The 25,950-nt window shown below is 45.7% G+C and overlaps 1 protein-coding gene across 1 annotated transcript in view; it reads right to left on the bottom strand.

Moving 5' to 3' along the window:
- FER1L6 (fer-1 like family member 6) overlaps nt 1-25,950 on the bottom strand; it is a 1,078,814-nt gene that overhangs the window by 154,551 nt on the left and 898,313 nt on the right. The window contains exons 35-36 of the mRNA XM_069621590.1: nt 11,539-11,681; nt 7,514-7,602 (exon numbers count right to left, since the gene is read on the bottom strand). Of these exons, the coding sequence (XP_069477691.1) occupies nt 7,514-7,602; nt 11,539-11,681 (232 nt within the window). The remainder of the gene's footprint in view (nt 1-7,513; nt 7,603-11,538; nt 11,682-25,950) is intronic.

Here is a 25,950-nt window from a genome sequence, read left to right as displayed (position 1 = left end):
TATGTACAGATTTCATAATTTGCCCACAACATTAAAGAAAATGCTCTTCTCTTGTGCTATTTTCCAGGTGTTCGTTAGTCATCTTCTGAGAGGCAAATCTTTACTGGGGGGGGAGGGGTAACAATCCTCCCAACCCACAGCCCTACCCATCACTGGTGGGGTCCCACAGCAAATCATTTCCATTTCCGGCACTGCCTAAACACCCAGCACCCAGGATTTACATCATACTTTCCAAACAAGACCCACAAAACACATGATGCACTCTGTTTGCATGCAAACTATGTTAAGTTATTAAACAGCATGAGGTTATCAATTCAGTACCTAACCAGTTTGAATAATGAAAGGTTCTGGCAGAGTAGACTAGGCTTTCACACAGACAAAGCTACATTCTATTTAGGTCGGATCCCCACTGCCAAGTACCCATGAGAAGAAGATCTGAAACTAGTCCATACTTGCCATCCTAGCCTTGTCATTTTCATGTAGGGCATTGTTGGAGCAGACCAGTGAGGTGCAGCTGTATTCCCTAGCCCTAGCAAACAAGGCAGCCACATCTGGGCATATACACGTTCACTTAGGGAGAAAAACTGAACCAACACTCATTGGCAAAGGCAACAGCTTCGGCTTTCGATTAGGCATGGATAGGCATTTGCCAGGTACTGCCATAAAGGTACCACCTGGCCATTAGATGCTAACAGCTGGGAAACTGTTCAAGTACCTGGGCATAGGATGTCATTGCTTGGCACAAGTCTGTCTAATACCTATATGCAAGCCAACTGTGCTAGCTTTGCGATTGCGTGTTTTAGACAGGACTTCAGTCCAAGGAACAGAGGCATTGACACAGATATTGATAGTAAAATCAACTTTTTCTTATCATACCTGAAGCTCATCAACAGATGCAATTGAGTAATTAAACATTCAAAAGAATGCTTAGATATCAAAATGTCAGGTCCTATACAACACAAAGATTGATGTTACTTTGTGATAGAGCTTGCTCAAAGAGTTCCCAAATGGTACGTTTTGGCGGTGAGGGACAGGTAGTTGGTAGTAATGCCATAGGCATTCACATAGCCATGGCTAGTCATTTGGTGGGTAAATGACCAAATGCGCCCGGAGGATGTGTGCTTCTCCTCACATCCTGTCTCCATCCATTTGTGTTGCACTGCAAGAGTTCTGGCTTACACTTAGTAGGCAAAACTAAAAAAGGATGGATGTAAGTGTCTGAAACAATCATAACCACCAGCATTGCTCTGGTCAGAACTTCCATACCATTGTCTGCAAATCAGCCTTCGCCCTGCCACTAATGTGCGCAGCCCTCCCCAAAATGTTAGACTGCTAGACCACAATGCTTAAAAAGCCTGTGATTGCTTGTGTTCCAGTGCAGAGGGTACATGGCAAAGCAATTAAGACTAAACTGCAGCTTTTGGTGGCAGAACAAGTCATCTTCTAACGGCTTTTCCTCTCTGTAATGGCACAGACATACTAAAGAATTATGACGAATGTTGTGCACAGCAATGATAGTGGCAATGTTTAATTGAAATCGCTGTATCTATCACTTTTTCATTTTACTCCTCACCCCTCCAGAATTACATTTTTGTTACTACAACCTCATTTTTTCACTTTTACAAGTTGTTAATGCAGCAGAATATATATTTTCAATGCATTTTGTAAGGGCCCTCAGTCGATTGATGCACCTCTGCAGAAATCTGTGTGCAGACACCATCATGTGTCATTTATTGTTTGATATTTTTAAGCATTTTATGAAGCATGATGTGAAAAAACGCTATTTTCCCACAAAGAATAAACATACTTTAGATTACAGAAACCAATTTTGTGATTTTAGGTTTGAGAAAATAGTTGTAGGAGGCGTGCTTGTGTAAGTGTGCTTGAGTAAGTGTGCTACCTCACTTAGAGGTGTGAATGGCCATTGATCACCCTGGCTGTTTGTGCATTCATAGCTGTGGGCCATAGATAATTGTTCAGGGCAAGCAAACAAATCCCGGCCGGGCCTCCTGCAGTGTAGCTTCTCAGAATGCCTTTCTCTCAGAGGTTCCTATGTTTAGAGTGAATGCGCCCCAAACCCCAACTCCCCCACTCCCTTGGGTCCCACATTCAAGGCTGCCTTTCTAGGGGAAGGGGCAGGGAGTGGCCTTGGAGGGGCCTGCCGCTCCTGCTCCCCCTGCCGGAGCCAGGCCTGAGCTCCGGGGCCTAAAAGCCACTCCACTGCCACCTTATCCATTCCCAAGCAACCTTCAAATCCATGAATGTCACCCCCAATGTCATCAACAGGAGAACACTAAAGTATTTCAGAAATAAAATAAAATATTAGACCCCAAGAGCCTTCGTTGCCCACACAGCTGGAACATGCTCCACTAAACATGAAAGCACTGCAGCTCAAAACAAGGCAATGATGCTGAGTCTAAGGACACTTGCTCTGGCACAGGGTTCCCGTGAATTTCCTCAACCAGTGGAAAGTCCAAACACACAACGGGCCTCATTAGGACTATTGTTGCCATGCCGCAACATTACGAGTTTGCTCGCGGGTGCCATTCTGGACGCCTGGTCAGACCAGGCATATAGAGCGGCACCCGCGAGCAGACCAGGATGGTAGCAACGGTACCGTTATGAACGGTACCGCTGCTACCATCCTCCCCATTCCCATTGAGCCCTATGGGGGCACAAATGGGAATGGGGACGTACTGGCTCAGAGTCCTGCGAAAGTGAATTACCGGGCCCTCCAAGGTTGGAATGGCCTGGTAAGTCCCATTTTGCGGGACCCGGAATCGGACCCGAGTTTGGGTGTAGCCATGCCTTTATTAAGGTCATGGCTACCTCCAAACTCGTAATGAGGCCCAATGTCAGAATTATATACAAACCCAGTCCTCTAAGCAGGGCTATGCAAGTCAACTTAAACATTCACTATGGCATTCAGTAACCAACAGCCAATATGTTAAGGCCCAAAAGGAAGATACATTGCAGAAACAAGCGATTATCGATCCCTTGTACCTCTGCACCATAGACAATAGATGTAGGTCACTAATTTGGCCACAGAATCACGGGGCCACCACCAAGATGCATTTGGGTCCACAAAGGCCATATGAAGCTAATTCTTTATCTTTTCCCGACCATCTGCCCTCGGATGGAGGCCTAACAAGATTTGGGAGCTCTTTATATGCTCCTCCCACCTCAAGCTTTGATAAGACACATCAGCCCTCCATCTTTTCCCTGACCCTGTCTCCCTCTCCACCATAGACAGGTCAGTCAGGACACCAATTGGCCGACGGGAGCATGTGACCAACACCACAAAGCCCTTCCTTGAGCCCTCCACCCAGAACACATTGCCTGCTTCATAGACTCTTCCACCTGGGTACACTTTCTCTAGATTTCATTGTTTATGCTTGATCTCTAGTCTACCCTCTTTGACCAGCTCTGTGCTGTGCATTTTCTGTGGCATTCATTTTCTCTTCTACTCTCATATACTTTGTAAGGCCTATCTCGCAGCTGCTCTTATTAATCAGCCATTTGGCCACTTTGGCTCAATGTTGACTAACTGCTGGGCAGTTGACAAAATCGATCACTCTGTGCAGGCAGTGAAGCAGTTCTACTATTCTCCTGTGCTTATAAGCTATCTTGATCCATTTAACTGTGTGTTCATAATAGTTATTTTTCCTGCTGCAGTTTTGCCTATGCCTACTTTTATCCATTTGCCTATGCGTGTCAGAAGGCGCCTTGATCCAGTTTGCTGCGTGTTTCAAAAGCAATACTAACATACTTCCATGTGTGTTTTAAAAACAATTTTGATCTATCGTCTGTGCATCCATGGCTATTCTGAGCTACTGTGGCAGGTATCTGCATATCTCTCGCTGCTGCCTGTCCTGGTTCCACTATGTCCACCTCTTTCTCGCCCATTTTGTGTTTGCATTTGTATGTATTTATTTAATTATATATGTAGCCCTTTACGCCAAAGCGCTGAGCAGAAATATAGAACAAACGCTACATAAAAATAAATGGTTGATGCATTATGGGACAAAACGATGACGACATAGCAGTCAATTGGAGAGCTCTGGTGGTTCATAGTCATAAAGGCGAATGAAATAATATCGAAAGTCATAATGTATAAAACAAAAAGTTGAAAAAAAAAATGTCAAATTTTTTTTGGGTTGTTTTTTGTTCCCCCTTTTTTTTGTTTTACCCCTTTTTTTTTACCCCCGGAACCCCAAAAAAATGTAAATTAAAAAATAAAAAATTCGACATTTTTTTTTCAACATAATGGTTTAGACATTTTTGCAATTCAATATTATGTTTTCGACATTATGACTGCACACCAGCTGTGACGTCTTCAGATTAGTCTAAAAGATAAGGAGAGGGGTAGAAGAACTAATAGATAGAGGAAGGGAGTTCCAGTGTTCGGGGGCAAGGAGAAGAAGCAAAAACGTGAACAGGCTCAGGGGGGTTTAAGGACAAAAAGGAGAAATTGGTTCTGGGAGCGTGATGCACAGACGGGGGAGTAGAGAGAGAGTGATGAAGAGAGATAGAGGGGGCGAGACAATGGATACACTTGAAAACAATGGAAAGAAAAGGGAAGAGTAGACGGGATTCGAAGGGAAGGTGGGAAGCAAGAAGGCCAAGAAGAAGAGCAGAACACTAGTCAATACGAGAAGAGACCAGGCAGGAAACAAGACGCTTAGTGGTAAGGACAAGCGTGTCGGATGTTGAAGAGGGCAGCCCGGCAGGAACAAGCAATAGAAGATATGTGAAGGGAAAACGAGGGGGGAGGGGTCAAAAATGCTCCCAAGGTTTCGGCTGATGTAGAAAAACAGAGCAGAGAGGGGGCGAAAGGAGGGCCAGGGAGGAGGGAGAGAGGGAATGGAGGTAGCAGGACAAAAAATATCATCTGTTTTAGAGGCATTCAGGTGGAGGAAATTAGAGATGACATCCAAGACTGGACGGCAGACAGACAGTTAGAGACAGTGGAGTGTAATGTCTTGGAGAAAGAGTAAAAAGGAACGGAAGATTTGGGTGTCATCAGCATAAAGATGGAAAGAAAGATTATAAAAAGAAATGAGAGCAGAAAGTGGAATGGTGCATAGAGAGAAAAGTAAAAGGTCGAGAACAAACCCTTGGGGACCCCAAAAAGGAGGGGACAGAGTAGAGACGGTTCAAGATTCGAAAACAGATCCAGAAAAGCCAAGGGAGAGAGGTTGGAAAGAAGAAGTGGGGTGTCAACGGTATCAAATGCTGCAGAGAGATCGAGGAGAATGAGAACAGAGGAAAGCTTAGAGTGCCGGCCATTGAGAAGAGAGCTGGAAACATGCAGAGGGGCAGTCTCAGCGGAGAGTGAGGGAGGGAAACCAGATTGAAGTGGAGGCAGAAGAGATTAAAGGCTGAGATAGGTAGAAACCTGTGAGTATACAGCACGCTCTAAGAGCTTAGAGAGAGAGGGAAGAAGAGAAATAGGGTGGAAATTAGCGGACATATAAGGATCTAGAGAGGGTTCTTTTCAGAATGGGAAGAATGAGTGGGTGTTTGAATAGGGATAGAAAGCAAGAACTATCAAGAAAAGAGTTGATAAGGGATGTGAGATGAGGAAGGAGATGACGGTAGATTTTTGGAATAAGTGCAGAGGGAGAGGGTTTTCATCAATTGCTACTGCTATCTACCCCCTTGGCTGTACATCTAAACTGCCCATGAGAAATGTAAAAAGGCTGCCTACAGATATAACCCTGGGTGGCTACTGTGGGTAGCAATGTAAACTTGTGAATGACATTCTGATGTTCTCCTATTACGCTTGTGCTGCCAATCATTCATGCTTTCCAATCTGGCATCCTATGTGTCTTTTGAGATAAGTTGTGGCACCAGATGGGGCATCTGGCTGGCCCCTCACTTAGCACTAAAATGGTACATAATGTCTCCACGAATTAACTATAATTACCCAAGGCAACCAGTTGGACTTGCTTGCTTGTGATCACCATCCTGTCAACATTCATCTTCACATCCTTACTCCCGGTGCTGAAAGTGGCCTTGGCTTTACCACCTCCAGGCCAGTGATCTGCACTGTTCAGCGACACCGTCAGCAGAATGGGCCTAATGACCCCCTCCTCCCAAGGTTTCTGCTGCCAGTTGTCACCCAGCCATCGGTCTCTTGGACTCAAGTATCTCATGGTAAAAACTGTGGGTCTCACAACAGGAAGGTCTCCAGCCTGAATGACTTGCTTGAGGAGCATATCATCACCTTCCTTGGCCTAAGCGAGATGGGATAGGAAGATTACAACCTAGGAGATCTTGTCAAATCCGAATTTGTCGCATTTTTCTTTGGGCGGATTTTGTAAAAATATATGTGAGAGGTGGGTAATCGTGATAATTAAGATAGGGGGAAGGCAGGGGGTGTTGCAGGGCGTTTCCCCCACATATATTTGCATATACTTGCATCCAAAAGTAAAAAAGAAATTAGATGAATTCGAATTTGATAAAATACATCCTCACATAGAACCAACAGAGACCTGATTCACGACTAAGTATACAGCCTCTGTTGCCTCCTTGCTCCCTGACAGCTTCAAGGACATTGTCAATAACAAGTGAACATGGTGGATTGAAGGAATGCCTATATATTTCCTGATGTCTGCTCTACGTCACCTGCAGGTCATCAAAAATAAAAAATGGACTGATTCATCCTTGGTATTAGACCCACGAAAAACATTACACCCACCTAAGAATCCTTGCAGTGGCTCCTGGTTGCCACCTAGATCTCCTTTAAAACTGTCGCCATTATCCCCCTGCGCCTACGGGGAAATGGGCCTGGATACCTTGAATGAAAGGTAAATAAATATTGCCTGGCCAGGCTCTTAAGATCTGCCTCATCCAGGTGCCATTTTATTTGCCGACCTAAGAAGGAAATGTTTGTGTGTAGGGCCCTTGGTGAGGCTAGTGCCTGCCTTTGCAACCCTCTCCCGTCTCGCCTCATGGATGAAATAAGCGTTCATCACTCCAGATAAAGTCTTACTTCTCTTAGGTTGCAACTGGTCAATTACACCATGGACCGGTGCCTTTGGGTGCCGGGCTTCTCCTACTGCCCCTCACACGGGCCGGTACTTACCTGTCTTCTGTTGTCTAGTATGTGTTGCTTTGTGCTTTATACCTCGTATTCTGACTCGTCTCTTAGTACCTAACACACTGCTTACTATGGTGCTTCATGGGAGTGTAAAATCTGCTTGCTCTTCCGCATGGCCTTTAATGTTGTTAAAATGTTTTTGTGTGAGCCTGCATGTACTGTCCATGTCCTTACCCGTTCCCGCCGCCCCCGCCACCCTTGACACTTCTCTGACTTGCATGGTACAAGCCTGTGAAAGTCAGCACTACCCTCCCTCCCCCACCCAACTTGTGGTCCCACAAAGCTACTGCATTTCACAGATGGCCTCGTATAAATGCAACATATAGCAAATGGATGCATATATAACGTAAGAGGCTGGCATGTATACGTGGGCAGTAAAGCTACTGGAGTAATGAAGAGCTGGTTTACCCTTTAGGTTTTCTGGGTGAAATATCAACAGGGGGTCCAGGAAGAGGCATATCCGTAGGAAACATGTCCACCCACATGCGCACACGACCCTTTAAAGAAAACAAGCAAGTTATTATGTACATTAGATATCATATGATATATATTTCACCATATGTAAATCATTTCATTAATAGAAGGTGTTATATTTGGTCAAATGTGATGCAAGTCTGCATTTTAAAGAATAGTTGTTCAGAATGAGTATGTGTAACTGTACATGACAAAATTGACTTCCTGGTTGGGACCAACGTCGCCTGGCACACGTTCCGTCAAAGTAGGCGGAATAGAAGATCATTCCAAACACACATTGGGAGTTTAAAAATGCGCACTGGCTCAGCTTCAATTAAAGAAACATACTTTTTAGTACTTTTAAATGTTAAACATTATATTGGCCACAACTTGAATTCTTTGCATACCACAGCCCATGCCTTCAGTAATCCACTGTGGCACTCCATCTACATCCCTTCCTCCTTCCACTTCCCCACAGCAATTCACACATGCATGCGTACACACGCACGCGCGCGCGCGCGCACACACACACGCACGCACGCGCGCGCGCACGCACACACACACACTTACTTGTTCGTTTACGTTCTACCTCAGCTCCAGACTTCCTCCCTCGCATGGTGCCACGGAAAGCCTGCCGGGACACTCCGTAGCCTGGAAGCAATGGAAACCTCTTCCTAAGCCCTGGTTCTTGGCATTCACAGTGAAGCGCCATGAACTCATCGCCCCAGACTCATTTTTTGTCCTGAGCTATCTCAGCCTGCATAGGCCAATGCGCATGAACAGCTATTATAATAATCGTTATTCATAGCGCTTTCACCAAAGTTCTGTACATAGAAAATGTTGATACACAATTATCATTACCGCACCAGAGTTGGTATTCAATTATCGACCTTGGAAAGTTGAAAGGATACGTTGGCTGGAATTCGTACGTGCGATCCTCAGATCACACACAGACCTTAGCAGCGAGGGCTCGACCTACTGAGTTATATTCCACAAAAGGGGAAACCTTGTTTCCACCACAACACATCCAACCCTAGAGGGTTTTCTCAGCTGCTGCCTGCAGCTAAGTGAGCACTCAGGTCATTATTCGGCTGGGTTTGGCTCCACTATAATGGAAGGCACATTCATTATTTTGGGTAGAAAGGTTGAGGACACTACCACCTAATTACCCCCGGCTCATTGTGTGCAGCATCACCCATTGCAAATCATCACATGACCAAACAAGCCACTGACGTGTAGCATATTGCTAAAATGATTGGCCTGTCTCGTAACATTGCAACAACTCGATCATTCTGAGTGCAATGTATTCTTCCTTTCAGACCATGATCTGGAATGACTTTTCCCTCAGCTACACAAGGCGGGCACTTTAGACCTTTACAGCGATCAAATACTATAACGTGACATCCAATCAAATCATAGGAACTTGAAATCGACCATTTATTCCAAGGGCCGCCAATGGGGGCTGCTCTGGTCAGTCCAGATATGGGGAAGCTTTGAAAGGACGTAGAGCAGACAGTGATGCTCTGCAGTGGCTAAATAAAACAAACCTTTTCTTAAATGGCAGTAAGTTTGTCATTTATAGTCGTTTATTTGATTTTACATTTGTAGGCTTGAATGCAGTAAATGCAAAAGCCCTAGAAAACCAATAATGTAGTTTTAAAGTAAAGTCGTTTTAAACATGTCTGTAAGTTAGTTTTGGTAGACATACAAAATCAGTAATTGATAAAGTAAAACGACTTCTATTCATCTCCGTCATCCTAGCAAATTTCCACCTCCTCTACGATTGACCTTCCCGTGGCAGGAGCTTCACACACACACGCACACAAACGTGCACACACACCTACACACATGCGCACACACACCTACACACACGCACACGCACACACACACAGACACACACTCTGACAGGATTGGACCATGGCAACTGGGATAGGGACCTAATGGAATGTTGACAGCTGCTGGACAATGGACATGGTCACCCCCTGGTCACAGTGAAGAATAGACGGTGCTATGTGACTATGCCCAAAGTAATGTATTAAGAGTGAAGGAGTACATGTGAAAATAGAAATGAGCACTCCCTGGACCTCTGCCCCTACGTCAGTGGTCTTCAAACATTTTTGGCATCGCCCCCCCCCTGAGCAAAATTTGGGCAGGCCAAGCCCCCCCAAAAATGCCAAATGGACAGTATGTATTGCGAGCCATCACTGCACCCTACTTCCAGTAATGTCCCTGGGCTCTCCCCACCACATCACACACCCTGGGCCCTCCCCACCCTGCTCCCCCTACTATCCCATGTATCCCGCCCATCCTGCTCCCACCACAGTCCGTGGGCTCCCCCAATCCCGTTCCCAAGACAGTCCCAGGGCCAGTGGTGGCTAGTGAATTTTTTAAGTGGAGGGGCATAACTATTTCCCCCAAAAATACCTTAGCAACTGAGCGCAGTGAGGGAGCCTGACCAATCTAGGGAGGTTGAGGGGTTTTCTCCCCGTGAATGCTTTTTTAAATAATGGGTAAAAATGTTGCATTGTAGAGCATACTTAAAAAAAGAAAATGGGTAAATAGCCAAACAGTTTTCAATTGGTGCTGGGGGACCCGGGGGAAGGCAGGACATGTTTTACTGGACATCTATGATAGATGTCCAGTAAAAAGATACCAACCCTGTCCCCTGGACCACACTGGGCCTAACACAATCAACATGATTGTGTGTGTCTGCAAGGTGCTGGGGTGCCAAGGGGGAAAGCATGGTATTTTTCACTGGACATCTATGATAGAAATCCAGTAAAAAAAGACCACCCCTGTCCCCTGGGCTCCACAGTGCCTCAGAAGGAGAGCTGATTTTGGCGGGTGGGTAGGGGGATTATGCAACAAAGGCATTTAGGCTTTTTTTAAATGCCTTTGTTGTACAACCCTCCTTCGCACCTCTATCCACCACTTCCCAAAATCAGCTCAACGGACCAAAACAAACACACACACACACACACACACACACACATACACACATTCATACAGCATTCACTCTATCATTCACACGAGCATCCATCACCATACACTCACTCATAACACAAGCATACACGCATCCATACACATGTTTAAATAAAAACAATTAACATAAGTGTGCCTTCTGCATTGACCTGGGTGTGGATGCTGAAACACCCTGTTCCAGGCTGCTCTATCCGTATATGCGAGGAGGTGCAGGAGCTCCCCCTCGCACATACAGACATGCAGTGCCCCAGCCAGCATTTCCAATGAGTTATGTAATGCTGGTGAAGCAAAACGCCCCAGTCTTTCATGGCTCAGTGAGCATGTGCAGCTGGGGAACTGAACTGAACTGTCAAAGGGTAATAGGCTTTCCCTTTGACAGTTCAACCATCCCAGAAGCACTCCCTCAGCTGGAAAAAGCAGCTGAGGGAGTGTTCATTGTTTCATGTGCTCACTGGATGTGCGCTTGGGGGAACACATTTGCTTTCTTGCCCCTTAGTCCAGAGCATGCTGCATCGTGAGTGTCAGTACTGGACATTCCTCGCGAAGTGATTCGGCTGGAGCAGCAAGGGAGCTTGCCACCACTCTGTACGTCCTTCCCTGTGGAGCCTGGGAAGTAGACAGCAGGGAACCTGAAATCAAGGGCCTGATTCATCAGAGATGATGCTACAGGACCGGCATGCTCCTGCTCCACCAACTTGGATGCCCCTCGAAGCACCATCTCACGGGAGCCTGAGCAGAGTGTGTGTACATACAGGGAAGCAGAACTTCCCTACATTCTCACCCCCGATTGGCTAAAATTTCATAAAACAACGTCTAATTGGTGGTTATAACTAAACATAGACAAAAAACAAATAACGATACAGTGAATGCATGCCCCAATTTTGCCACTTGCCATGGCAATGGAATGGTGTTGTTCCTAACGCCCTCTTTCTCTCTCTGTAGCAATGCTTTACTTGTCATACTAAAGTCACACTAAGTGGAAGGAAACATATCTGTACCTGCTCCATGCCTGGCTTGTCTCTGTGGAAGAGGGGCCTTGTTTCAATGTGCTCTGGAACCAGCTGACTCCCAACTTCCGGAAGATCAGACCAGGAACGCAGAACCTTCAGGGCCAGGTGTTCATACGATTCCACTTTCTCATCTGCAAGAAAGAGTGATGAAGAAGGAATTTCTGTCATTGTGGTCCTAGTCATCAAGGAATACAGCAATCACTTATGCATGTCAGGCCATTACTAAAAATCAGATATGGACCAGCTATATAATGGACATTCCCATCAGTGGAGATATTAACTGCAGCCAACATTCTAAGCATTTATATTCAAAAAGCAAATGGGTAACTGCAGAAATGGCTTTAATGCTGTAATTTGAATATTATTGAACTGGTCTGAATTTGGACACGTTCCCAAAGGTTCTCTCTGTTCTAATTAGAGCAGCACCGAATAGCATATTTAGTATTCGTCCGAATACCGAATAGTTTGTCAACTATTCAGCTGAAGCCGAATATGAAGCTGAATAGTTGCTTTATTTAATAAATCATGTTCCAAACTTCAAAAAACACACTTATTAAAAAAACAAATAAAGCACCATTTTAAATGCATTCTATACTTTTATTTCTCTTCAATGTAATTAATGTAGCATCTTTATTTAAATTATAAAAGCCAGAAATAAAGCAGATTTAACCAAATGAAGGGACCAAATGTACAGAAAATTGTTGCATATTCAGTGCCAGTTAAAGTAGGAGGCTTCACAAATGCAAAAGGACTGCCTTTGTGAATCAGATGCATTGCATTCTCTATCCAGTTGCAAAGTCAATGTGGTCGAGTTTAGAAACTTCTTTGCAGCTCACATAGAAATGTAAAAAATGGTTCATGTCGGCTCATGCAGGACACAAGTCAAGAGGAAATCTGAAATCTGTGAACTACATCTCACGACTATTCACCCAACCCAAACAAATGCTGTTCACTTTTCACTTATCCTAGCCACTCTTTCACGTCAATACACAAACATATGCAACTTATAATTTCCTGATAAAATATCAGATAATGTTAAACTCAGGACTCAAGTCCTTAAAAAAGAAAAGGGGGGGACTATGATGTAGGCAATGGGAAGTGATCTGACAGGAACTGAAAGTATCTATGCACATTTCTTTCAGTTTGCTTTTTCCAAACGAAAAAAGTGCACATTGCATATAAACATTCGCCAAAAGAAAAGATGTTCCTGTATGGATGTAGGCTAAGTATAAAAGATTAGCACCTTTTTTGTCTACAAATCTGTAACAAAACATGCCCGCAAGAGCAGATTACAATGTAAGATATTTTTTCAGCTGTGTGATAGCAATTTGTCTGGTCTAATTATATTCAGTTTTGCAAACTGAAGTTCATATTTGCCTTTCTGAGTTCTTGTTGCATTGTATTCAAATGAGAGTGTCGAATAGCTTTTTTTCATCCAGAATTCGGCCGAATACTTACTCGAAGCCGAAGTTCGGTACACCCCTAGTTCCAATACATTGCTAAGCAGCAGAACACACACAGAAGGACGTTTGTTTGTTGAACAGTTTATAACTCTTGCCTCCTCTAGGTTCATCCTGGGGAAAGCTGCAAAGAGTGGCAGTGTTCCTTGTCACCCCTCATCACGAGGCCCATTCCTGAAAGGAGCCAGGGCTATAAGAAACATGGCTTTCCCTGCTCTTAGCCCCAGCTGGATACTGGGATGGGGGAAAGGGTGGCCCCGGTATTGGGAATGTTGAAATTCATGGATTTACTCCTAGGCCTTAAGGGGAAAGAACGGGTTTGGTCAATTGTACTGTATTTTTTCTCTCTTCTTGTTTACTTTAGGGAAATTCTCTCTTGTATTTTAGGTGAAAACTGAAGTGTGTTTTTTCAACCTGAATTTTTTTTTATGTGAGAAAATTCTCAGTTTTAAGTTAGATGAAAGTCATAAGTAGGTTGAATGTTTTAAGCTGATTTGGGGATGTAAAACTGTTAAAGGTTCCTTTTTCCTTTCTTTATATGTTGGCATGAAACCAATAAAACCTAAAAAAAAAAAAGATATTGGGTACTGCCCACTTCCACAGACCTCAATTAACTGCTGTAGGCCACTGCGCGGCTATACATCCATGGTCAGCTCTCTTGAAATGTGTCTCCTCACCGCAGTGTTCTCTCTCGCCAGTATTTCTTCCTAATTCGATCCGTTTGCCTCCTACTCCACCTTAGAGAATCGTAATAGCTGTCTGTTGCCTGGCGAGCCCAGACACGCCAGGGCATGCTTGCCTCTCTCCACAGGACGCCTCAGCACTAGATGAATGAGTATCTAAATGGGTTTTATAGTGCCAAGTACCTGGCTTCTAGATGCTCCCTATCGTAGCAGCGAAACTGATGACAGGTGTGCACTGTAAAAAGGAGGTTGGGGCTGGTCTCTTTCAAGCACCACCAGCATTTTGACTTTGTGCATGTTTGTTTGTTTGTTTGTTTATTTATTTATGTGGCGCACTGGACCAGAAGGTATGAGGGCGCAAGCATTACAAGTATATTCTCAACGTAGTTACAGTGCTGTACATTATTTACATTTTTATACAAAGGACGCATTGAGGAGATGCAGTTACAAGGAGTACAATTACAATTACGAGAGAGTTACATGTTGAAAGAAAATTTGCAGTAGTTACAGAGGTGTCAGTTATTGGTCTTTGTTCTTTAGCCACTGGATGTAATTACATCTAAATTGGTGGTAGGATTGTGGTGATCTAACGGAGGGTGGTAGTGTGTTCCAGTGTTGGGCTGGTTTCACATGGAAGCTATTACCGCCCATTTTGGATAGCTTGAATCTGAGAACAACAAGCAAGTTAGCATTGCTATTTCTGGTGTGTCTGTTGGGAGTGTATCTAGTTATTCTGTCGGCTAGATAACGGGGAGCTGCATTGTTAAGGCATTTGTGGGTGAGGGAGGCTACCTTAAGCGCGATTTTGTCCGAGGTGGTGAGCCAGTTGTAAGTTCTCCTATTATTTGAGATGTGTTCTCTTTTAGGGAAGCTAAGCACTGCTCTGAGAGCATTGTTCTGTAGGATTTGGATTTTATTGGTAATCTGTTTGTTGGCACCTACATAGAGTGAGTTACAATAGTCCAGTTTTGAGAGTATGAGGGCTCTGGCTAGAGTAATGCAGCTTTGGGTGGAGAGGAAGGGTTTGGCTGAGCGTATAAGCTTGCATGTGTAAGCTATGGTGGAGGCCATGGAACTGACCTTTTTATTGAAGGAGAGGGTGGAATCGAGGTAGATGCCAAGGGTTTTCACTTCCTTAGCTACCTTTATAGAGTTGCTGTCTATGTTGAAGCTGGAGTAGTTGAGGTCCAGTTTGTTTAGGTTTGTGGCTGATCCCAGGATGATGAGTTCGGTCATCATTCAGGCATAGGCTATGGGAGGCCATCCATGCCTGAATGATGAGGTACACCTTGTTCACCAGGGCCAAATCCTTGTTTTAATCTCCCGTCAGCTGGATGAGGATCTGGGTATCATCCACATAGTTAGTGTAGGTGATACCCAGATCATCGAGATCATCAAACAGGGGCTTAGTGAACACATTGTACAGTGTGGGGGAGACACATGACCCCTGAGGGACCCCACAGGTGATGGGGATGGAGTCAGCAGAGTCCGTGGTGGAAAAGACGTGCATGGATCTATTGCTCAGAAATGATTAGATCCAGCCAATAGCATCTTGAGAAAAGTGGGCAGCAGAGTCTAAGTGCCTACATAGGATTTTATGGTCAACAAGAACAAAAGCTGCAGAGAGATCTAGGAGGAGCAATAAGGCAGTTTTCCCATTATCTCCCAGAGTGTCGATTTGGGCCTTGAGGTCAATGAGCGCGGTTTCGAACCAGTCTATTTCATGCCAAAGAAGTTCTTTAATAATATAAATGCATGCTTGACTACACTCAGCGGTGGCAGCGTCCTGGGCAGCCAAACAGAAATGTGACCCCACCACCCCCACACATGGGTTGGGGGGGCACCACATTTTTCATTAAACAGCAAAAGCATCAGCACCCTATTGCTATTAAATGTGCCCTGCTTTAGAATACGGGCGCATTTCATTTTAATAGTTTGTATGCCGCGCCTTCCTCCACTACACCACCTCAGGGGAGACCTTGAAAGACTCCCCCAATTTGGCAAGGCAGGGGGCTAAAAGCGTGGAGGGCGGTCACCTGGTTGGCCCTGCCCTAAGGTCAGCCCTGACTACGCACTTGCCTTAGAATCCACGGGCTTGTGATATCCCTGCCCACAATCACGACCCCCTGTGCCATTGCAGGAATATTGCTATTAGAGTCTCCCATATCCAAAGAATCCTATCAAATATGACCAAAACATTGCCCAGAATACAATTCTGAAATACCATTATCTAGAAATAAAACACACTTACTCAGTGACTCTGGGATAGGGACAATGTTGTTGTGCCTCTTAGTGTGGATGGCAGTGCATTCCAAACCTGCACAACGGCCCTTAAGAAGGCACAGTGCTACACTTTCGATGAAACACCTTTATCACCGGTAGGCACACCTTGGGTGGTCTCTAATGTGGGATGTTTTTACCCATGCATCCAAGCCCTACAATAAAACTGTGCAGTACTGGCATGGAAAAAATCATGATGGCCAGAACTCCCCAGAGAGTGCACAGGGAAAACCTGAAGAATAGGCTGCCACCCATTTTTGCCTATGTTGTGAGCACAGGAGGTCACTGCCTAAAACCACCAGTGGGCTACACACACAGTAGCCTGAAACCATTGGGAATGGCAATGTTGATTGCCAAAAAAGCAACTCAGAACTGTGAGGAATTCCATTTCTTAATCCCAAAAATGGTTGCATTACCAGTACTCACCACTATCAGAAAGCCGGCGTTTTAAAACCACCAGACTTTTGTGTAAAACTGAACAAATGAAACAAAACCAGACCAAGGAAAGACTTGCTAAGAGGTGGATACAATGTAAAACTATATTCTGAAATGACTTGAAGGAAGTAATTATGTAATGTATATGTAAAAATTGTCAGTTTGATTTGAATGTAGAAAACTGGGAACAAAAAGTGACATTTAGCTGAAACCTGGCTTAATGAAACTGGATTCTGCCTGACAACTACCCCCGACAGGAGTTGAAACCTGCTCAGCCACTCCCGTTGCCAAAAGGAGTTGTCACCTCTCTGATTAGATTAGGGGTGGAGCAGCTGGGGACTACAGGGAGTTGAACAAAGGCCTGTCCTGGACTCAGGCAAATGTTATATTGGGGGGCCGTAAAGTGGCTTCCTCTTAGGGGAAACTGGGAGGGGCAGTGCCTCTGCTAGCAGCTGAGCTTGTGGGAAGTGGATAAACCAGTTATTTCACCCTGTGATGTGGGAAGCCACACCCCTTTTTGACCAGGGCATAATTTTAAAAAGATAGATAACTCATAGTGCGGACTTGTCAGAATTATATAAGTAATATCATTATTTTTGTGATTTTTCTGTGAACATTTTGAGAGGCGTTAGGACCCTGTGGTGTATTCTGGGGGGTTGCTAGCGAAAAATAGGGTCTCACTCCAAATGTCTGCATGTTAAAAATCTGACACTTCATCAATTAATGTCCATACTCCTTGCGCACACGTGTGTAATTTTGGGTAAATGTCCGATATTGCAAAACCAGTTAAAAAGCGCAAAATGTTGTCATTTTTGAATGCAAGCCCCCAGGAAGATCAGAGGCGGACAAGCATGGAACATAAGGAATATATAATGTGCACATGTAATTTCAACAAATTGTATATCTGGGAAGGATGTATTTGAATCAAATATAGATTTGTGGGCAAACTGACCAGGGGAGGATCCTCTGACCCATAAACAGACTTCATCATGCGACAATCCATTTCCTTCACCCAATCATGGGAGAGGGGAGAATTGGGTCAATGACAAGTAGAGAGGGGCAGGCATAGCTAGGCCCAGGCACACACCCATTTTCAAAACACATAAAAAGAGACTGCTGGGACAGGTAGAGACATTCAATTCCATTTGCTGCGGAGCATGCTGACCGACGACTTCACATCCAGAGATCCAACACTTAGACTTCCAAGCTAAACAGAGACTACAGAACTTTGAACCAAGAAGGCCCACTGCAAGCAAAAGTATTTGTCAGCAGGCCTCAAATTCATTTGCAGACTATTCACAGCCGGGCTGAGCTGTTGATTCTGCCCTGAAACCCTGCGCCAGAAAGATCCAGAAGCAGTGCTGTACCCAGAGAAAGCAGAGAGACCCAGAAACCAGACCAGAGATCCAGAGTGACCCAGACCGCTGTGAGCAGAACCAGAGAGCTGACCCAGATCACTGTGAAGTGCCGAGACCAACCGGAGTCCAGTCCAAAACCTGACCAGATCCGTGGCGAGGCCTATTTCAAATTTACATTGTGAGTACCTAGCAGAACTGTGCAGAACCAATCTCTTAGTTAAAATAATCTAATCCAAACTATTTTAACCTAAGTAGAACAGCCTCCTAGAAATCGTGTCATCTGTCATTTGTAAAGCTGCACAACTGTCACCTGTCAATTCTGGAGCTACAAGCTGTCACCTGTCATTTTGAGTTTACTTTAAATCCGAAAAACGACCTTTATTTAATCGTCCGTATCTCTGGGACCGTTTGGGCTAGGAACGAAATTTCTTAGCTTAGAATCTCAGCTTTCCAACGAACCTAGAACCGACTTATACTCCTTATACTCTTGCCGTAATCATGATTCACGCACTCGCGAATTTTGCCGCGATTTGCGGTTGGCCTGATTTCTTTACCTGTAAAAAGATAGCAGCTCTTTGCTTTCCTCTGCTAAAAAATTGTTTGCCTTTTAATAACCATCCCTGAATCATTGCTAAAGTGAGCCTGAGCTCATCCCAAGTATCTCTCACTCACCCTGAACCTCCTAAAGGGAATTAAAAGCATTTTCAGCAGATTTCTCACTTCATTGCCACCACATTCAAAGCACTTGGGCCTGTGTTTTAAAACTCATACCGGTTTTCTCTAAGCTTGCTGGGGTGGGAATTGAATTTCGTATTGTATTTGATTGCATTCCTGAGAACTGTGTGTGTTACTTCCATCTCCTTCCATTTCTTACATTGCATAGGGGAGGGGGGTGAATTGCCAGAGAAAAAGTGATTATCTTATCTTTTGCTAAAATCATATCAAGTATTTCTGTACTGCATTTTATTCCTCATTGCTTTTCCCTTGAAATCATAAAAGTATTTTTGCTACTTTATCCATCCTATACTAACTCCTCATTGATTATAAAGAAGTGTGCTAGTGTCAGATTACCCATTGTTGATTAACATTATATTTATAAGGGCGATATTGATTATTAATTTATTATAAAAGCGTGGTATCTATATTTTGTTTTATTTCTCAAGTAAACCTTTTAAACTTGCAAAACAGAACTACTTCTTGGCTCAGTGGGGTCAGGGGGATTCTAAGAGAGGGTTGTTATATAGGGGTAGTCATCCTCCAGAACTCATGAACTGGACATAAAGATATATCAATAAGGGTTTCCATTCAGTATCCCAGACTAGGCATTGACTTAGCTGTAGTGTTAAATTGAATCCTCTTACAAATTGGGGGCTCGTAGCCGGGGATTCCGGATTAGATCTATCACTTGTGCAGATTAATACAGTGTGCTAACTGACAAGATACATACATCCGGTCGGATCACCACGCTGTGTTTTACGCTGTAAAGCACTCCTCAAAGGAACGCTCTAAGGAAACGGTCTGTTTTGCAAAAATAAAATACAAACTTCTGTAAGTCAGGAAGGAACTCAAATTCCAGAATGACGACACTGGTAGACATCAAAATAGCCAGAGAGCACTTCTTACATAAGCTATTTGTGAGAGGTGAGTGGACTCATCAGGACCAAATGGTCTGGTTGCAGGCAATCGCACAACAGGTCACTGAAACAGGGTCAGATATATGGGGAGATCAGGATCCCCTACATGTGGCCCTGAGTGAACTATATATGGCCCCTAAAGCCAAAGATGAACATAATAAGATTGCCAGGATAGCGGCATATTTGTATCTATATATGGGAGCCATACAGGACAAATGTGCTGAAGGCCAAGATCTGGCAAATAGGCAACAGATGGCGTTAGCGAAGGCCCAATCTGATCTGGACTCTTCTGAGCAGAGGCTGCTCAGGAGCCAGGAGTCAGAAAAGGACAGCAGACAGTACATCACTAAAATAAAGGAGGATATGGATGTGCTGCAACAGGAAAAGGCGGACCAGGATACCAGATTTCTGGCCTTGCAGAAGGAGTACCAAGAAGGTTTGGACTCCCTACTGCAGAGCCAGAAAAAGCTGCAGCAACAATTAGATTTCAATAGGGCATGTGCCGAGCAGGTAGTCACCCTGCAAAGCCACCTAGATAGGGAGAAGGCAGAGAGCAATAAACTGATTTTGAAAGACCTGGATACCCAGGCAGAGTTTGACCAGGAGCGCCAGAAAGCTGGTGCCTTCCAAAGGCAAAGGGACGACCTGGCGGCACAGATGCAGGCTCTTAGTCAGGAAAGGGATAACTTAGGCCAGGAAGTCTGCCACTTAAAAAGGAAAATGGAAGAAAATCACCTGGCCCTCCAGGGACTGGGTGACCTCCAAAAAGAACACCAGAACTTGTTAGAGCACACCAGGAGGGTGGAGGATGCTCTGGCAAGAAAGGAGCAGGCCAATAGGGACACAGCTCAGGCGGTAACCCTCCTGCAGCAGAGACTGGCCCAGTACTACCAATCAGGAGGCACAGAGAGAAAATGAAGCTCTCTGTCAGCACAATGATAGGCTCCAGCAACAGGTAGTGATGCAGGAGAGACTGATGGAGTCTAGTAAGGCCTTAACTGAGGAACTGAAAGCGCAGGCTCTTGCATTGCAACAGGGAACAGGGGCGGATAGAGATGAGGTTCGCTGGGAAAGAGAAACTCCTGAGCATAACCTCAGGAGCCCTAATGCCAGAGGCCTTCACCTCTACCAGTCCCTGGACTCTCCCACCCCCATGTTCCCTGGCGCACGTGAGCACGGGGCCACAGGGATGGCAGATTACTATCCAGCTAAAAGTATGGGGCTCATAGGCCAGTACCACCCAGGAATGGAGGGGCGGGCATCCGGGTATGGGCACCCAAGCACAGTGCAATTTAGTGGGGAACCCCAGGAGAGTAGGTCCATTAAGGGCATCCTGAAAACCTCTGCCCAGTTAGGTCAGTGGGGGGGGATACCCAGCAAATCCTGGTAGCAAGGAGGGATCTGAAGACTCCTCTGAGTGTCACAGGACACAGGAGACCAGTCCCCACATTCTGCCAGCCATTCCCAGGCTCGCAGAATCCGGGAAAACCTGGAAGATCAGACGGGCACCTCTGGGAGCAGCGCTTCTGAGTCAGAGGATGAATGGACCAGGGTTACCCGAACCAAAAAGGCCAATAAGGCAAAAAAGGGACTTGCTTAACGACCCATTGAAACAAATAAAGGCAATCAGGAGTGTCATCACTCCTTATCATAAGAACGCCAAGTATTCCGTTTGGGAACACTTGGAGCTCTATGAGCAAATGATGGAGACTTTCCATTTGAAGGACAGCAGTAGCTGCATCCAGTACGTCAAATGGACATTCTCCCCAGAATGCTCCAGTTTCTTTGCGGGGCTGGAGGACCAAAATCATTTAAGATGGTCCACCTATAAGGCGGCCATCTTGAAACATTTTTCTGTTCATAGAAATCCTCAAGAGGCTCGCAAGGCAGCCTACAATTTGCAATGTGGGGAGGATCAGGCCCCACAAGAGTTTGTGCAAGAATTAAAACGTGCTTTTGGGCAGACCACCTGAAGGGTGCGCACGGATAGCAGAGAATTTATCAATACGTTTTTCCATGCCTTACCCAAATACATAATGACTCAGCTCGTGAGAGATTTTCATGAGAAAAGATCTTTAGACTGGGTCATTGAACAGGCTACCCGGATCTATGAGGTGCAGAAGCCCATCGAAAATAAAAATAATGCGCCGAAAAACCCCAAAACCAACAGCACCCCTGCTGCTGCCAAGGTGGCAGAGGTAAGGGTTGCCCCCGTTTTAGATTTGGAGATGGGGGGCCTAAAAACCTGCCTGCACCAAATAATTCATAGCCCAGAAGGCCCTCGGGCCAGTCACAGACAGGGAGTCGAGGAGGTAGTCCCACAAATGGGGTCCCCTGCCCCCCTGACTATGTAGTCCCCGCTACAAGGGAAACAGACCAATCCTGGATTATGTGTGGACTCCTCCAGCCCAAGGGGGGGGATCCAGCCAAGCACCTAACCCAGGGAACTTCCCTCCCAACTTCCCACAGGAGGGCAGAAATTCTCCAAATCCTGGGCAGAACTTTTTCCCCAGGTATCCACCCAATTTCCAACCCCAAAACCATCCATCCTTCTTTCCCCAATTCCCTGAGCCCAGACAACCTAATCCGGGAGAGGGGAGGCCAAGGGTGGAGGGGTACCCAAATCTTCCCAATCCGGGGTATTACCAGAGAAGGGATAGCTACCCTTCCCGGGATCAGCCCAGGGGAGAAAATAGAGCCCCGTATCAGCCTGAGCGGGTTTCACAACTTGAGTGCCAGGTCCAAAATATGGCACGGGATCTGGGTCACATACTGAGGGCTCAACAGAACCCTCAGATGAGCATGCCACCGCAGAATGCCCCAAACTCTGGACCTGGTGCTCCAGAACAATGACGGGGGCAGCACCCCGATAACCCACCGGTTCCCAGGGAGGAGGCACAAGGGGAAGGGGGGTGTAAAGCCTTGGAGGAAGCTTCCTTCCCAACTTGTAAACCGCCCCTGGAAAACCAGGAACCGGAAACAAAATCTCCTGCCCTGAAAGCCTGCCTCCCAAGGAGCAGAGGGGGGGTAGGAGAAACAAAGGACCCAAACAGACCCACTTTGTGGAGGAGGTACAGGTCTTCCAATTTGAGGGAGAGGGATCCTCAGAAGATCCTGGGAAAAGGATCTTCTCCTTCAGAGATGGGGGAACTCCTCCCAAGGAAAAATGGGTCCCAAGGGATTCCAATCCAGACTGGGGAGATGTGTAGACTGAGCTACCGCCGCCCATCATCTCATCCCAGAACCGGCAATACCGAAATCCCCTGGTTCAAACCCATCCTGGTGACTGCCTCCAAAAAGGGGGGGGCGGCCCAGAACCAGAATCAGGGGAACCCACAATGGCTCTGATCTCCAGTTGCCAACTTTTTCTTTCAGATTCCCAAGGCTCTCCACAGAATTCTGCCCAAATCTCTTCGCTAGCAATGTCCAAAACCAGAAAGTTAGCCCACCAGTTGTCCAAAAATGTGCATTATCTGTGCCCCCTTGAGGAGAAGGAGGGAAGATACTATGCCCCGGTACAAGTACAGGGGCAGGGTACAATGTTGGCACTGGTGGACACTGGATCCCAAGCTACCCTTCTGTCCAAAAGGGCCTTTGAGGAACTAAATGCAGGAAGGGGGGAGAATTACTGAAATTCCTCTCTCCTCTCCTCCTGGACAACTGCAGAACTTTGACGGGAAGGAAATTCCCGTTGAGGGGACTGCAGACTTGGACATTAAAATTGGGCGACACAAGGTGAAACACCCGGTCATAGTAGTGACTCCAGAGGGCACCCCTTGTTTACTAGGGAATGACCTCCTGAGAAGGTTGTCACCCCTAATAGATTGTGTAAACAAGGTCCTCTGGACCCAGACTAGCCGACCAATAAAATTAAAACAGAGTGTCAACCATGTTAGTTTAAACGACACCTGCCACATGGTTGAACAAAAATCTGACCAAGTAGAATTTCACTTCCAGAACAACCAAACTCCAGACGTGACAGTAATAGCAGTAGGACAACAGACTGGTGATGGGGGGTCCTCTCTATTTCTGAAAATCAACCTTCCTTCCAGTTTAAGGTGGTATTCCACACTGGAAGGAAACACCCTGAAATACTTTACTAATCCACAATCAGAAACTCCCATTCCTATAGTCCAGAAAGATGTGAAATCAGCTCAGAGCCTGGCTGATATTCAGCAAATTGGAGAGCAGTTGTTCATCCCTGTTCAGTTAAAAGATGGGAAGGACTCTGTTCTCGCTCGAGTGTGTGTGCACAACGGTAAGAGCTTCATCAGCGAAGCCATGTTCCGCCAACTCCCAAAAGATCCAGCCATTCCCACATTCAAACTGATAGACAAATGGGAAATGGACCTGGAAGCACCTAATGACAAACATCTCCTGCCCAGCAGGTGTATGCTCAAAATCTCCATTGGCAACAAGAGCATAGTCCATAATTGTTGGGTCGTGCGAGACGTCACTGCCGCCTTTTACTTAGGCAGTGATATTTTCAATCGCTTTGCCATTAGTTTGGACCTAATAAACTTCAAAGCTTGGTCCCGATTAGCGGATAATCCCATGGGCTTTGATGATCCAGAAAAAGCATTTAGGTCAGCTCAATTGCTACCTTATGCAATTGAAATTCAGATTAAAGAGGAAGTCACTATCCCAGAAAGGACCCGACAATTCTCCCTGGAAGTGAAAGTTAAAAGAGGACAAAAATTGAAAAACCCTGATGCTTATATCCATCTAAATGCTTCTCTCCAACAGCAAGGGTTAGGGGTAAACCCAACACCATTAGTCAACAGAGAACATGACACCATTCCAATAGAGGTGGATAACAGCGACTTAAAGAGTATTACTCTAGCCGCAGGCACCATTATTGGAATGGCGATTGATGACCGACATTTCTCCATTGATTTAGGAAATGAACTGTTAGGACCAATCCCCAAGGACTGTTTTGACAGTGACAGTGAGGACAATACAACACCAGACAGGATTTTCACCCGGCATGGGGGGAACTTCCTGGTGTACACTTCTTGCCCTTATGGTAAGGAAGATGTGACTTGTGACTTCAAGGGGGATGAGGTGATTATCCAGGTCCATGAGGGCTGCCTTTCCCACCTGAAGCCTCCAGTCCAAATCAGCACTCTGACCAGGGACTTCTCCACCCAGCTGGAGGAGGCCGCTGAGATAGCCAAACCAGAAGTCTTTCCCGGCTTCAGGCAGATGGTGGAAGAGAGGGTCAACCTAGCTGATGCCTGTGTGACTCTGGAACAGAAGCGAAGGTTGAAACAAGTTTTCTTGGATTTCCAAGATCTCTTTGCGGTAGACTCATATGACTGTGGTCGCACTGACATCCACACAACAACAATTCCCACGGACCCTGGCATGACTCCAGTGTTTGTGAAGCAATATCGCTTGTCTCTCGCATCCATGGAGTCCCTTACTGAAATAATTAAGAACCTTGAGTCCCGGGGAATAATTCGTCCAGTACACAGCACTTTCAATAATCCGGTGCTGGGAATATTGAAGCCAAACGGCCAGTGGAGACTCTGCGCCGACCTTAGGGAGCTCAACAAATGGGTCCATACTTCCCGATGGCCTCTTCCCTACATTGACCAAGGGCTGGCCCAGATTCAGGGGTCACAGGTATTCACAGCAATAGACCTGACCAATGGATACTGGACCGTGCCTGTCAGTAAGGAGGACCAATACAAACTGGCTTTTACCTTTGGGGGCCAGCAGAACACATGGACCCGGGCTCCCTTCGGATACCTCAACTTCGGCAATGAATTCAACATTTTCCTACATAAGGCCATGCCCGACCTGGGTGCGAGGGGTAACCTGGCTTATGTAGATGATGTCCTCATCAAAAGTTAATCTGTGGAGGAACACATAGCGGAGATCCGTTATGTTCTGACACAGTTGAGGGCCGCCGGAGCAAAACTTTCCTTCCAGAAAGCACAATGGTGTAGAACCCGTGTTAATTTCTTGGGGCATGAGATTACTCCTCAGGGTCTCTGTCCCCAGGAAAAGAAAGTGGAAGCACTTCAGAAACTGAAAGACCCCACCACTCTGCAGGAACTAAGGAGCCTCCTTGGACTGACTAATTACAGCAGAAAGTTCATTGAGGGCTACGCAGAAATCACCAGACCCCTGATTCATCTCTTGAAGGGGGGGGTCATGTGGGAATGGGGTCCAGAACAATCCGAGGCAGTAAGATAACTCAAAAGAAGCCTCTCACAAGCGCCTTGCCTAGCTTAACCTGTCAGAAACGAGGCGTTCTTCCTGGAGACAGGGTTCTCTAATACGGGCTTGACGGCAGTATTATACCAAAAGCATGACAAGGTCAATAAAGTAATCTCCTATGCGAGCAAAACTTTATCCTCTGTGGAGGAAAAATTCAACGATTGTGAGAAGGCATTCCTGGCAACGGTGTGGGCATTGAAGAATTACCGCCTGTTTATCCAGGGGGAACACATCATAGTGGAGACTCCACACCAGCCTCTGCAATATCTCCAAAGTGACAGAATCCGGGCCGGAAATGTGAGTAATTCCCGAATTACTTCCT

The sequence above is a fragment of the Ambystoma mexicanum genome, chromosome 5q (genome assembly GCF_040938575.1).
Source record: "Ambystoma mexicanum isolate Mex_15411 chromosome 5q, UKY_AmexF1_1, whole genome shotgun sequence".
Lineage (NCBI taxonomy): Eukaryota > Metazoa > Chordata > Amphibia > Caudata > Ambystomatidae > Ambystoma > Ambystoma mexicanum.
Note: the sequence above shows the minus strand (reverse complement) of the source record. Positions and strands in the feature narration are given on the sequence as shown.